Here is a 15,626-nt window from a genome sequence, read left to right on the forward strand (position 1 = left end):
CCTTAACCTGTCATTTGACTTATATGCCACTGAATCTCAAGAGCCAAAGGAACTAGGCAGAGGAGAAGCAGGCCTTTTTTTTCAAATGTTCTTGTATAAGCCCGCCCCTCCCCCCACTTCTCTCATCCTCACTCTATGGGAGTAGTAGAATCTGGGGGTACATCTTGCATTAATATTAATATATGCTCATGCTTTAAAGCAAAAGGGACTGCCTTTCAAATCATGTTGTTTTATTTTATACTATTCATTGGCAAATTTCTGACTCTGATTAGATACAGACACAAAGATTAAAACTATTTTTGAAAGGCTGAATGTGTTCACGTAAACTAGGCTTCATTCTCCTTTCCAAATTTATTACTCTTCTCAAATGTCACCTAGCCAGTCACAAAGGACCGTATATTGTATGATTCCATTTATGTAAAATGTCCAAAATAGGCACATCTGCAGAGCCAGAAAGCAGATGGGTAAGGGGGGGTCGGGTAGGGTGAGAGGCTGGAAGGAAATGGGGAATGATTGCTAATGAGGTCAAGGTTTCTTTTTGAGGTGATGGACATGTTCTAAAAATTACTGATAGTATCACATTTCTGTGACTATACTAAAAACCACTGAATTATACATTTTAATTGGCTGAATTGTATGCTTTGTGGATCATATCTCAGTAAAGCTATTCTAAATCATATCTCCCCAGTTACATCTGTAGCGGACACTGTAAATTTTTCAAAAGCCTAGGGAGATAAGGGAAGTTAATCCACTTAGATTTTATCAACGTAATTTTTTATCATACATATAAAATAACTAATATTTCTAAAGCAATTGAAAATCAGTGAAATGGTTCTTTTCTTTCTTTCATGCAACACATCCTATCGGGCAACAAATATGGAAGTACGACCTATGTTTGCCTGCGATCTCGTTAAGACGAGAAGTGGACATATATTCCCCTCACTTACTCTTTTTCATTTAAGAGTTGACCTTAACCTATGGGGTATATCATCCTCCACCATATGCAACACTAACATGTGGACAAACACCATGTTAATATGACTGATACTTACAGAGAAACTTCTTCTTCTTTTCCAATGGAAACTCATGAAATGTTTCCCAAAATAGTTTCACAGTGGGATGTGTGGCTGAGTAATCACCCTTGTAGATGGCAGTCTGCCCAAAAAAGACAAAAAAAAAAAAAAAAAAAAAAAACCTATCTTAGAGAAGAAGAATATTATAGAGGACATACATTTGTGCAACGTTTACAGTTGGGAGTAAGAAATCACCACTGAGATAAGGAGGCTTCCAATTGCTCCTCAACCACAGACCGCCTGGAAAGAGACCAGGCCCTGGGCCCACCTGGCCAGGCCACGGCTGCTTCCATGGAGAGAAAGATAGTCCCGTCTCTGCTCACCTCTTCCAGTTCCTGCCAGTTGTAGTTGCTGTTCCCCACCATCATAGCCCGCAGTTCGGAAGGCTGGAAGAGCTCAAGCACCTTGCCACCACACACCTTTAGGAAGCCACTGGAGAAGGCTGTATACCATTCGTGAACTGAGATCTGGAAGACGTAATTCACGTAAGCATCCACGAACTCCTGCCTGCCAGAAGACCAAAGAAACAGAATACAGTCAGCCCCATGTCTTGTAGAGGTTCTGGGTGGAGAGAGATGAAAAATGGGATTCTGTCAAACTCTCACACCAGGATGCATCCCAGAGCCTATCAGCCAGCCCGAGGATTCCACCAGCATTCCAGGTGATCTAGGGGCAGGGAAGACAGGCAGGAAGCGGGGGAGGCCAGGCAGATGGAACCATACTACTGACTTCATTTTACCTGAGGAGCTCCAGTTTTTCATCTTGCTTACTGTCCTCCTTAAAATTTAGTTTGGGAAAAAATACAGACTTTTTCTGCTGAAAGAGAAAGTCTAAGATAACGATTCTAGGCTTCCTCCCTTCTTTTCAGAAACGAGTAAAGTTAAACCATGTGCTATTGGAATCCTCGCCTATTCTAAAAGGTAATTTCGTAACTCCTTTCTGGAAAGGACTGTGTTATACAATGGGCTCCATCTCATTAGTAATCAGTTAAATGCAAATTAAGACAGTGACTTCCTGCAAGTCTGACTCACAGCAAGCTGGCTTCCTGGGCTGCTTATTGTAGATAAGGGGCTGGCTTCCTGGGCAGGTGTCTGCAGGTTGCAGGTCAGAGTTCTATTTTTACACATGGTCTGGCCATTGTCTGTATGCATTCGGTCTCTCCCTAGTGCGAATGTCAACTGTGAACTGAGACGTAACATCTGGGAGAATTAGTTGCCAATACCTGGAAAAGCTGAAAATGTAAATACCCTTTAACTGAGCTACTCCCCTACCAGGGGGGTGGGCCCAGACAGACTCTCACCTGAGTGCACAAGACAAGTACACAGATATTCACTGCAGCATTTTCTTGTAATATAGAGAATTGGAAGACACAAAACTAAATATCCATTAATATGAGGATGGACCAAAAGAAGATGGTATGGTCATAAGACAGAAACCATAAAGCACATTATTTTAATGGAATTAACTAGGCCCATATTTATCAAAACAAACAGAATCTCAAGAACAGTGTTTGAGTGAAACCCAGGTGTTTGATTGTTAAGTACATAACACTATGACAGCATTTACATAAGTTGTTTTTCTACATTTTTCTTTTCCTGCCATCAGTCCCATCTTGAATCAATTAACTGCATCATATGCAACCAAAGGACCAACTACTGACTGCTCAGTTAGTGAGGTATCATCATTCATTCAGTGTTTTTTTTTAACATTTATAACAATGCTATCTATAAGAGGCAGTGGCTCTGCTACTTACATCTTTTGACACTTGGGTAAGTTATTTAAGCTCTCTGTGCCTCAATCCCTTCATCTGTAAAATGGGAAAAATAAGAGTATATATAACCCATGGGACTGTTACAAAAATTAAATGCGTAAATACATGTAAAGTTCTTAGAACCAGGGCTGCTTTGTAAATATTAGCAATGATTATTAAATGGCTTATGGCTATAAGACTTTGTTTATTATGAGTGAAATTGTATGTGTGGTGTAGGTAAGAAATGTGGGTTAATTTTTAAAAATAAAAGCATTAATTAATTGGTCTTAATATACACATTATAAAAGTATAAAAACAAGAAAGAACAAGCATCGAATGCATCAGTGTTTCGCCTGGGTGAGAGGAGGGTGGACGAGAGGGAAGGGGGTAAGAGGAGGCACAGGAATCTCGGTCATTGTTTTCTTTTATTACAAAACTGAAGCAAATACTGTTTACTCTGGTTCATACATACAAAGATGTCTGTCATTTTAGTCTGTACTTTTCTGTATTTTAAATTTTTTTCTAAAAATTAAATTAATCTGACATTATGAAGACAAATCCTTTCTACCTATCCTTCACCATAATATCCTACTTCGTAAAACTCCCCTTGAACGTCTTGGCTCTCCTCCAAGCAAACATTTCTTCCACAACCACCATCTCACCCCTAACTAACCAACAGGCAGTCATACAGTGGAGAAGTAAAGCAGAAGGGATTCAAATGCAGGCTCTGCCATGTCCCCTGTGCTAACTACTAAGGCTTTCTTTTCTCATCTCTAAAATGGGGTAAGAGAGAGACACAGCAAGAGAGGGAACACAAGCAGGGGGAGTGGGAGAGGGAGAAGCAGGCTTCCCGCGGAGCAGGAAGCCCGATGCAGGGCTCGATCCCAGGTCCCTGGGATCATGACCTGAGCCAAAGGTAGACACTCAACGACTGAGCCACCCAGGCGCCCCAATGTTGAGTTTTTAAAACAAAAGCCGCTAATACAGAAAGATTATTGTACATCTTAACCACAGATGCTGGATGTTTCTTACACTGCATTCAGTGTACTACTTTCCTAAAACCCATTGGATAAAACGAAGAGGGTTTTCCTTGTACAACCGCCTAAGAGAAGCACCATCAGCATGATTTTTTACTGTAGACAGTGATGGTTAATTTTATGTGTCGACTTGGCTAGGCTACGGTAGCCAGTTATTTAGTCAAACACCAGTCAAGATGGCACTGTGAAGGTATTTTTTAGATAGGATTAATATTTCAATCCATAGACTCTGAATAAAGCAGATTAGTCTTCATAATGCGGGTGGCCCTCACCCAATCAGTTAAAGGCCTTAAAAGCCTGAGGTCCTCCACATCCTACAAAGAGGAAGGAATCTGGCCTCCAGACTGCAACATCCATTCCTGCCAGAATTTTCAGCCTGCCAGCCTGCCCTGAAGATTCCCAACTTGGCAACCTCACAATCATGTGAGCAGATACCCAATGATTAGTATCTCTTTCTGTCTTTCTTTCTTTCTCTATATATGTATGTATATACACACATATATGTTGCCTTTGAGCTGGGCCATCAGTATTTTCCTGCCTCCAGACTGTAACAGAAGCATCAGCCCTTCCCCAGTCTCAGCCTTTGCACTAGAACTACAACCATTGGCTCTCCTGGGTCTGCAGCCTGCTGACTGCAGATCCTGGGCCTTGTCTGCTTGCATTTATGTACATGAGCACACGTGTGCGCACACGCACACACCACCCCCCACTGGTTCTGTTTCTCTGGAGAACCCTGACTAACATATCATGTAAACAACATCTAAATTAGGTATGGGTGAGACTCGGGATTTGATTAATCCTGAGGTAAAATTCTTCCACATATACATCTCCTACTGGCTCTGTTTCTCTGGAGAAGCCTAATACAGATTTTGGTACCAGAAAGTGGGGTACTATAATAGCAACTACCTGTAACTGTGGAATGACTGTGGAATTGGGTAACAGGTAGAGACTGCCAGAGTTCTGAGGCAGTTGATAGAAAAAGCCTATACTGTCTTAAAGAGACAGTTAATAGAAACAGCAAAGGAGATCCTGATGAAGGCTCAGAACGAAAAGAAGAGAGCTGTAGAGAAAGCTTGTGTTGTCAGAAAATAAACATACATCATGAACAGAATTTGGCAAGAAATTTGAATATTAAAATGCTTCTGGTGAAGTCGCAGATGGAAATGGGGAACATGTTATTTATTGGAAATTAGAGGAAAGGAACTCTTGTTATAAAGTGGCAAAGAACTTGGCCAAATTGTGTTCTAGTGCTTTGGAGAACTTGTAAGTGATAAACTTGGATATTCAGCTCAGGAGATTTCCTAGCAAAGTACTGAAGGTGTGGTCTGGTTTCTTCATACAGCTCATAGTAAAATGAAAGAGGAAAGGGATAAATTGAAGGAGGAATTGTTAAGCAGAAAGGAATTAGAACTTCAAGGTTTGGAAAAGTCTTAGCCTACCCAGATAACACCCTCTGGAAACAGGGCCAAGGGTATGGCTGAAAAATGGTTTGCTGAAGAGATCAAGCACGTGAATTCATGAATCCTATCAATCATCTCAGCAGAAGCTAGGAATAGAAATGTGGTTATCCAGGAAAGATCTGTGGAGAACCCTCTTGTCTAATGACTTGGACCCCCATGAAATGCCTGGAAAGCCAACAAAGTTTAAAAAAAAAAAAATTCTAGAATAGAAACTGCCAGTTTGCACCAAAGAGGCGGAGCTGGATAAAACAAAGGAAGGCTATTGGATTTCTGGGATTCTACTGGTATGAAATGAGCCTACAGAACCAACTGGCTGTAAACAGGTGTTATCTTTTAAGAAAAGGGAAAAATGACCCCGAAGGCAGATCAGAGTCCAGTGAGCTTATCCCTGCCACCATGGGCACAGGTTGAGGAACCAGGGCCAGTAAGTTCCTGGCCCTGGAGTAGGGCCACCACCCCTGTGGGCCAGAGGACACAGCCTAGACCCCAAGAGGATTATTCTCTGAACCTCAAAATCCAGTGAAATTTTCCCTGCTAGGTTAAAGACTTGCTTGGGACCTATGACCTCTTTTCTCCTGATGTCTCCCTTTTACAATGGAAATGTCCATCCTATGCCCGTGCCCATGATCGTATTTGAAAGCAGATAACTTGTCTGGCTTCACAGCTGTGGAAGAATTTTACCTCAAGATTAATCAAACTCTGAGTCTCACCCATACCTGATTCAGATGATATTTACAGGATATATTAGCCAAGATTCTCCAGAGAAACAGAACCAGTAGGGTTGTGTGTGTGTGGGGGGGTGCACATACATGTATATAAATGTAGGCAGACAAGCCCCAATAACTGCAGTCAGCAAGCTGCAGACTCAGGAGAGCCAATGGTGTAGTTCTACTAGTCCAAAGGCAACAGGCATGAGACTCAGGAAGGGCTGATGCTTCAGTCTGTAGGCAGGAAAAAACTGATGTCTCAGCTCAAAGGCAGTCAGGCAGGCAGAGTACCTCTTACTCAGCCTTTCTGTTCTGTTCAGGCTTTTAACTGATGAGACCCACGCACATCAGGGACAGCAATCTGCTTTACTCAATTTCCCATTCAAATGTTAACCTCATCCAGAGACACCCTAACAGACATATGACCAAATATCTAGCTACCCCATAACCCAGCCAAGTTGACACTTAAAATTAACCATCATGAATGAGCCTTTGGACTTAGAGTTGATGCTGGAATGGGTTAAGACTTTGGGGGATGTTGGGTGAATGTATTTTATAGGTGAGAAGGACATGACTTTTGGAGACTGGAGGATGGAGTGTTATGAGTTGGACTGTGTCCCCTTAAAATTGATATATTGAAGTTCTAACCCCCAGTGCCTCAGAAGGCGACCTTATTTTTTTTAAAGATTTTATTTATTTGAGAGAGAGAGAATGAGAGATAGAGAGCACGAGAGGGAAGAGGGTCAGAGGGAGAAGCAGACTCCCTGCTGAGCAGGGAGCCCGATGTGGGACTCGATCCCGGGACTCCAGGATCATGACCTGAGCCAAAGGCAGTCACTTAACCAACTGAGCCACCCAGGCGCCCTGAAGGCGACTTTATTTAGATATAGGATCTTTACAGAGGTAATCAAGTTAAAATCAGATCATCAAGCTGAGCCCTAATCCAACATGACTGGTGTCCTTATAAGAAGGGAAAATTTGGACACAGAAACATGCACAGAGGGAAGACAATGGGAAGAGACAAAAGGAGAAGATGGCCATCTGCAAGCCAAGGAGAGAAGCCTCAGAAGGAATCAACCTTGCCATCACTTTGTTCTTAAACTGAGACAATAAATCGTTAAGCCGCTTAGTGTGTGGTACATTGTGATAGCAACCCTAGCAAACTCATACAGAGACTCTAATCTCTGTATGTCAATTAGTATTGCTCAAACACATTCTTTTATAATGATCATTAACAGTTATAAAGTGTATAGGTGCTAGTCACAGCAATAAATTCTTAGATACACACTACATCGGTAAATATTCAAAACTACCCTTTGAGTGAATGGTATGAAAATTATGTCCCAATAAAAATAAATACACACACATTTTAAAACAACAGTTTTTTGAGATTGCAGAGATAAATTTTCAATTACTTTCCAGTGTCAAAAGTTCTCAAATAAATTGTCATTATTCCAATTTCAGAACTAAATCCAAGACAAACAGCTAGTACATGGGCAGGGACAGAACTTGAAGCCAGATGTCTGAATGTGCTTCCAACCACCTCACCTAAGTGCCCTCCCTCTGCCCTGCCTTGATTCTTTCATTTCCAATGTGACAGCTACATGAGAAATTACAATATGCTGAGATCAAGGTTTCACATGATAGCTCATCTACATTATTCACAATTCTGTGTTACTGCAGCCTCAATTATATACTAGAGTCCATAAAGTCCGCAAAATGAGACATTTTAAATGAAGTGACATTTTAAAACATATAAATTTAAAAGAGCAAGTACTATATCCATTGTCAATGGTTTTTAAAAGTCTGAATTCAAACTCTAGTAAGGGTCTTTGAAAAAGTTTGCTAAGCTGATTCTGAAATTAATATAGAAAAGTAAAGTAACTAAAAGAGCCAAAACAATTTTGAAAAAGAACAAAGTTAGAGAACTGAACATTACCTAATTTCATGACTTATTATAAAGTTACAGTTTTCAACTGTAGTGTTGATGAAAGGAGAGACATATAAATCAATGCAAAAGAATCAAAAAGCCCAGAAATAACCCCACACAAATATGGTCAATTAATTCTCAACAACTTTGCAATTCAACAGAGAGTGTTTTCAATAAACGGTGCTGGATCAACACGATACCATATGCAAAAGGTATATATCCATATACCTCACACCATTATAAAAGCTAACTCAATAAGGAGTTATAAAACTTCTAGAAGAAAACATAGCATGCTTACTTCGGCAGCACAGATACTAAAACCAGAATGATACAGAGCAGATTAGTATGGCCCCTGTGCAAGGATGACAGGGAAATTTGTGAAGCATTCCATATTTTTCTTTCAATAGTTACTCTGATTGATTGTAAATGCGCTAAATGCTCCAATCGAAAGATACAGGGTAAGAGACTGGATAAAAAAGCAAGACCCATTGATATTCTGTCTATAAGAGACTCATTTTAGACCCAAAGACACCTCCAGATTGAAATGAGGGGGTGGAGCACCATTTATCATGCTAATGGACATCAAAAGAAAGCTGGAGTAGCAATCCTTATATCAGACAAATTAGATTTTAAACCAAAGACTGTAATAAGAGATGAAGAGGGATACTATATAATTAAAATCAAACAAGAAAATCTAACAATTGTAAATATTTATGCTCCTAACTTGGGAGCAGCCAATTATCTAAACCAATTAATAACAAAATTTTAAAAACACATTAATAGTAATAATAATAATAATACAATAATAGTAGGGAACGTTTAACACCCCACTCACTGCAATGAACAGATCATCTAAGCATAAGATCAACAAAGAAACAAGGGCTTTGAATGACACACTGGACCAGATGGATTTCACAGATATATTCAGAGCATTCCATCCTGAAGCAACAGAATACACATTCTTCTCGAGTGCACATGGAACATTCTCCAGAACAGATCACATATGGGTCACAAATCAAGTCTCAACTGGTACCAAAAGACTGGGATCATTCCCTGCATATTTTCAGACCACAATGCTTTGAAACTTGAACTCAATCACAGAGGAAAGTTGGAAAGAACTCAAATACTTGGAGGCTAAAGAGCATCCTACTAAAGAATGAATGGGTCAACCAAGAAATGAAAGAGGAATTTAAAAAATTCATAGAAACAAATGAAAATTAAAACACAACTGTTCAAAACCATTGGGATGCAGCAAAGGTGGCCCTAAGAGGGAAATACATAGCAATACAAGTCTTTCTCAAGAAAGAAGAAAAGTCTCAAATATACAACCCAACCATACACCAACAGGAGCTGGAGAAAGAACAGCAAATAAAGCCTAAACCATGCAGGAGATGAGAATTAATAAAGATTAGAGCAGAAATCAATGAAATAGAAACCAAAAGAACAGTAGAACAGATCAACAAAACTAGGAGCTGGTTCTTTGAAAGAACTAGTAAGACTGATAAACCTCTAGCCAGATTTATCAAAAAGAAAAGAGAAAGGACCCAAATAAATAAAATCATGAATGAAAGAGAAGAGCTCACAACCAACATCAAAGAAATAAAAACAATTATAAGAACATATTATGAGCAACTATATGCCAACCAATTAGGCAATCTGGAAGAAATGGATGCATTCTTAGAGACGAATAAACTACCAAAATTGAAACAGGCAAAAATAGAAAACCTGAACAGACCCATAACCACTAAGGAAATTGAAGCAGTAATCAAAAATCTTCCAACAAACAACAGCCCAGGGCCAGATGGCTTCCCAGAGGAATTCTACCAAACATTTAAAGAAAAATTAATACCTGTTCTCTGAAGCTGTTTCAAAAAATAGAAATGGAAGGAAAACTTTCAAACTCTTTCTATAAGGCCAGCATTACCTTCATCCCAAAACCAGACAAAGACCCCACCAAAATGGAGAATTACAGAGCAATATCCCTGATGAACAAGGATGCAAAAAAATCTCACCAAAATACTAGCCAGTAGGATCCAATAGCACATGAAAAGGATTATTCACCATGACCAAGTGGAATTTATTCCCGGGCTGCAAGGGTAGTCAACATTCACAAATTAATCAATGTGACACATCACATTAATAAAAGAAAGGACAAGAATCATATGATCCTGGGGCACCTGGGTGGCTGAGTCGTTAAGCGTCTGCCTTCGGCTCAGGTCATGATCCCAGGGTCTTGGGATCGAGCCCTGCATTGGGCTCCCTGCTCGGCAGGAAGCCTGCTTCTCCCTCTCCCACTCCCCCTGCTTGTGTTCCCTCTCTTGCTGTGTCTCGCTCTGTCAAATAAATAAAATCTAAAAAAGAACCATATGATCCTCTCAATAGATGCAGAAAAAGCATTTGACAAAGTACAGCACTCTTTCTTGATTAAAACTCTGCACAGTGTAGGGATAGAAGGAACATACCTCAATATAATAAAAGCCATATATGAAAAGCCCACAGCAAATATCATTCTCAACAGGGAAAAACTGAGAGCTTTTCCCCTAAGGTCAGGGACACGGCAGGGATGTCTACTATCACCACTGTTGTTCAACAGAGTACTAGAAAGCCTAGCCTCAGCAATCACACAACAAAAAGAAATAAAGGCATTCAAACTGGCAAAGAAGAAGTCAAACTGTCACTTGTCACAGATGACATGATACTCTATGTGGAAAACCCAAAAGACTCCACCCCAAAATTGCTAGAACTCATACAGAATTCAGCAAAGTGGCAGGATACAAAATCAATGCACAGAAATCAGTTGCATTTCTATACACTAACAATGAGACAGAAGAAAGAAAAATTTAGGAATTGACCCCATTTACAACTGCACTAAAAACCATTAGATACCTAGAAATAAACCTAACCAAGAAGCAAAGCATCTGTACTCTAAAAATTATAAAACACTCATGAAAGAAACTGAGAAAGACACAAAGAAATGGAAAAATGTTCCATGCTCATGGATTGAAAGAACAAGTATCGTTAAAATGTCTATGCTTCCCAGAACAATCTATAGGATCAATGCAATCCCTGTCAAAATACCATCACCATTTTTCTTAGAGCTGGAACAAATAATCCTAAAATTTGTTTGGAACCAGAAGAGACCCCGAATAGCCAAAGGAATGTTAAAAAAGAAAAAAAAAAAAAGCTGGTGGCATCACAATGCCTGACTTCAAGCTCTATTACAAAGCTGTAATTATCAAGACAGTATGGTACTGGCACAAAAACAGACACACAGATCAATGGAACAGAACAGATAACCCAGAAATGGACCCTCAAATCTGTGGCCAACTAATCTTCAACAAAGCAGGAAGGAATATCCAATGGAAAACAGTCTCTTCAACAAATGGTGTTGGGAAAATTGGACAGCCACATACAGAAGAATGAAACTGGACCATTTTCTTACCCCACACACAAAATTAAATTCAAAATGGATGAAAGACCTAAATGTGAGACAGGAATCCATCAAAATCCTAAAGGAGAACACAGGCAGCAATCATCTTTGACCTTGGCTGCAGCAACTTCTTGATAGACACATCACCAAAGGCAAGGGAAACAAAAGCAAAAATGAACTATTGGGACTTCATCAAGATAAAAAGCTTCTGTACAGCAAAGGAAACAGTTGACAAAACCAAAAGACAACTGACAGAAGGGGAGAAGATTTTTGCAAATGTTTTATCAGATAGAGGGCCAGTACCCAAAATCTATAGAGAACTTATCAAACTCAACACCCAAGGACAAATAATCCAATCAAGAAATGAGCAAAAGACATGAACAGACATTTCTGCAAAGAAGACATACAAATGGCCAACAGACACATGAAAAAATGCTCAACACTACTTGGCATCAGGGAAATCCAAATCAAAACCTCAATGAGATACCACCTCACACCCATCAGAATGGCTAAAATTAACAAGTCAGGAAACAACAGATGTTGGCGGGGATGTGGAGAAAGGGGAACCCTTCTACACCGTTGGTGGGAATGCAAGCTGGTGCAGCCACTCTGGAAAACACTATGGAGGTTCCTCAAAAAGTTAAAAATAGAGCTACCCTATGATCCTTTAATTGCCATACAAGGTATATAGCCCAAAGATACAAATGCAGTGATCCGAAGAGGCACCTGAACCCCAGTGTTTATAGCAGCAATGTCCACAATACCCAAACTATGGAAAGAGCCTATTATGTCTGTCGACGTTTGGATGGATAAAGAAGATGTGGTATATATATATACAATGGAGTATTACTCAGCCATCAAGAAAACGAAATCTTGCCATTCGCAACGACCTGGATGGAACTAGAGGGTGTTATCCTAAGTGAAATAAGTCAGTCAGAGAAAGACAATTATCATATGATTTCACTCATATGTGGAATTTAAGAAACAAAACAGAGGAGCACAGAGGAAGGGAGGGAAAAATAAAATAAAACAAGATGTAATCAGAGAGGGAGACAAACCATAAGAGACTCTTAATCATAGGAAACTGAGAGTTGCTGGAGGGGAAGGGGGTGGGGGGATGGGGTAACTGGGTGATGGACATTAATGAGGGCACGTGATGTGAACACTGGGTGTTATATGCAACTGATGAATCACTGAACTCTACCTCTGAAACTAAAAATACATTACATGTTAATTAACTGAATTTAAATTAAAAAAGAAAAGAAAGAAAACAAAATACAGGAACAAATCTTTAAGGCCTTGGATTTGGCAAAGATCTCTTAAACATGACACCAAAACCCAATCCATAAAAGAAAAAGAAATTATCAAAATTTTAAATTTCTGTTTTTTGAAGAAAAAGACAAGCCAGGACTGGAAGAAAGTATTTCACAAGGACTTGTAATCTAGAATATATAAAACCACTTAAAAATAAAAAAACAAAAAATTCAGAAAATGGGCAAAAGATATAAACTGACATTTCATCAAAGAAGATCTATGAATGACACATACATACATTGGAAGACACTCTACACCCATTAGCCATTAAGGATACCATACACAGCTATTAGATTGGGGGGAAAAGCCCGATGATACCAAACGCTGTTGAAGATGTAGAGTAACTGTAACTCATACATTGCTGGTGTGAAAACAAAATGGTATAGTCACTTTGGAAAACTGTGGAACTTTCTTAAAAAGTTAAATATACATTTGCCATATGACCAAACAGTTCTACTTCTAGGTATGTATCCAAGAGAAATAAAAACTTAGGTTCACTGCAGCATTTTTTGTAATCACAAAAAATCAGAAACAACCCAATGGGAATTTTACTCAGCAATAAAAAGGAACAAACTACTAATGTACACAACATCATGGATGAACCTAAATGCATTATGCTGAGTGAAAAAGGCTAGACTCAAAAGTCCACACACATATTCTTCTGTTTATAGGACATTCTGGAAAAAAAACAATTTTAGAGATGGATCAGTGATCACCAGGGCTGACAGTAAGGGAAGGACTGTGAAGGGGTTTTTTGGGATGATGTTACTGTTCTATATCTCGATTGGCGTAGTGTTTACATGACTGTATCTGCCAAAGCAAAGTGAATTTTATTAAACATCAATTAATATACTTTTTTTTTTAAGATTTTATTTATTTATTTGAGAGAGAGAATGAAAGAGAGAAAGAGCATGAGAGGGGGTTGGGTCAGAGGGAGAAGCAGACTCCCCGCCGAGCAGGGAGCCCGATGCAGGACTCGATCCCGGGACTCCAGGATCATGACCTGAGCCGAAGGCAGTCGCTTAACCAACTGAGCCACCCAGGCGCCCTAAACATCAATTAATATACTTAAAGTAAAAGTAAAATATATCTATTTATTATATGTGAATTCTATCTCAATAGAACAGACCTTTTTTGAAAAAAGTAATCTAGCATAACACTAAATTTTAAGATTTTTTTTAAGACAGCAACATAAGAACCCTGAAAGATGAACACATCCTATTTGTTTCAAGCAAGTCAAGTAGGTCAAGTGGATTTTATTAAAATTTGGGCTGTCACAACTTCTACACTAAAGGGCATTAGAAGGCCCGGTTTCTGCCTCTGATTCTGCCAATCAAGTAATACATATAGTAACAAAATATTTATTTCACTTTATTTTTCTGCTTCTACGTTCCTTATCTTTAAAATGTGAAAAAGCATTCCTAACCTCAAGGTACCTGCAAGCACCAAGAGAGGACAAGTGGCCTATACGGCCTAGGAGTGCTAACAATGCGGACTCAGCTTGGGCCTTCCGTCTGATTCACGTTTGCTCAGTGACCACTCTTGGGGCTCCATGTTTCAGGCCCCTTGGAAATGAATATACATACCCTAGAATCCCCCACCAAGGCCCAGATGGAGGAGGCCCGCTCTGGCCTCCCATGAATCTGTTATGGCTAACATGGTCTTCCCCCTTCCTGATGCACAGGTGGTATCACAAGATCGAATTAAAGGTTAGCTATCACTTAGGTGCATGCAAGCCCTTTGAGGTGTATGCAAACCCTTCCATCTCACTACCATGCCCTTCTGTGTGTCTCCTCATTCTATAGAATCTGGGCACTAAGGTCTGGATTTTGCAGAGAGTAACTCTGCAACTACTATGGGTTGTCCTCCGCCTGATCCCCACTATCAGTAAATTGTCCTGAATAAAACTCTGTGTCAACTGTTTGGAGTAGCCTGCTTCATCTGCTGATCTCAAAGGGCCTTCTCAGTTTGGGGGATACTCTACTGTCTCTCCACCTTCTAACAACGGGTGATATATAAAAATATGTATAGGGTCAGCCAACTAAATATAGACGTATTATCACATTAAATTCCATCAGAGCTAAAACCGAAATATCAGCCTTAATAAAACCCAGTCACTACAAATGGTAACAGAAAAGGGAAAGTAAATTATCTGGAGCAGAATTAAGAAAGTAAAATAGACAACAAGAATCACAAATACATGAACAAAAAACCTAGAATGTTTGCTAATGGGACTATATTGGGCTTTCTGTAAATTGTTCCTTTCTTTGGGGAAGGGCACAAAAATGTTCTTTTAAAAGGGACTATTGTAGGTTATCTTTGCATATTAATGAATGCAATTATCTTGTTTTAAAAAACACTAAAACGCATCAAGTGCTTGCTATGTGTCAGCACTAAGTGCTTTACATATTATTAACTAATTTAATTCATAAAAACCATAAGATAACACCAAATGTACTTTGGGAAGTAATTTCCTAACATTCATATGCTTGATGGAAAAGCTTCAGCAAGTCCCAATACAGTGAAAGAAAAACATTTAAATCAATAATGCTGAATTTGAAAACATTCCTAAGAAATCCCCGGAAGGATCATTTGTCTTCTTCCATAGGTAAAATATGTGCCCTCATCCTTATTCAAGAAGCTATCGTTGGGTCTTAAAAGCAAGGTAAGGGAGTAAAATAAAATGACTACTCACTTTGCTTTTAGAGGAGGAGATTCCGCTCCTTTTTTTTAATGTTCTCAGATACAAATCACCAGCAAGACCACAAAGCAGGCGCTGAACTGTGGAGCGCCTTGGGGGACTGCGTCTGTGAGCACACGGGTGTGTCTGTGTGTCCCCAGCGAAGAGTGGTACTTAACACATGCTTTAACGTGGATAAGACGGTAAGACGCGGCAGCCCTTGCCCTGGGCCCCAGGCGTTAGAA

At 39.6% G+C, this 15,626-nt stretch overlaps 1 protein-coding gene and 2 non-coding genes across 9 annotated transcripts in view; 1 reads left to right on the forward strand and 2 right to left on the reverse strand.

Moving 5' to 3' along the window:
• Nucleotides 1-15,626, reverse strand: part of HERC3 (HECT and RLD domain containing E3 ubiquitin protein ligase 3) — a 128,022-nt gene that overhangs the window by 2,584 nt on the left and 109,812 nt on the right. For 6 of the 7 annotated variants that reach the window (XM_028117808.2, XM_028117805.2, XM_028117810.2 and 3 more), the window contains 2 exons: nt 1,397-1,580; nt 1,053-1,155 (listed from right to left, as the gene is read on the reverse strand). In XM_028117808.2, the coding sequence (XP_027973609.1) occupies nt 1,053-1,155; nt 1,397-1,580 (287 nt within the window). The other variant, XM_088021110.1, reaches the window with a different exon arrangement.
• On the reverse strand, nt 2,668-2,763 carry LOC114220154 (small nucleolar RNA SNORD21). Its single transcript, XR_003611527.2, has one exon. It is a non-coding gene; the product is annotated as a small nucleolar RNA SNORD21 (small nucleolar RNA).
• LOC114220152 (U6 spliceosomal RNA) lies at nt 8,248-8,354 on the forward strand. Its single transcript, XR_003611525.1, has one exon. It is a non-coding gene; the product is annotated as a U6 spliceosomal RNA (small nuclear RNA).

The sequence above is a fragment of the Eumetopias jubatus genome, unplaced genomic scaffold (genome assembly GCF_037043125.1).
Source record: "Eumetopias jubatus isolate StellerSeaLion01/CBP00866 unplaced genomic scaffold, mEumJub1_p1.0 scaffold_2, whole genome shotgun sequence".
Classification (NCBI taxonomy): Eukaryota; Metazoa; Chordata; class Mammalia; order Carnivora; family Otariidae; genus Eumetopias; species Eumetopias jubatus.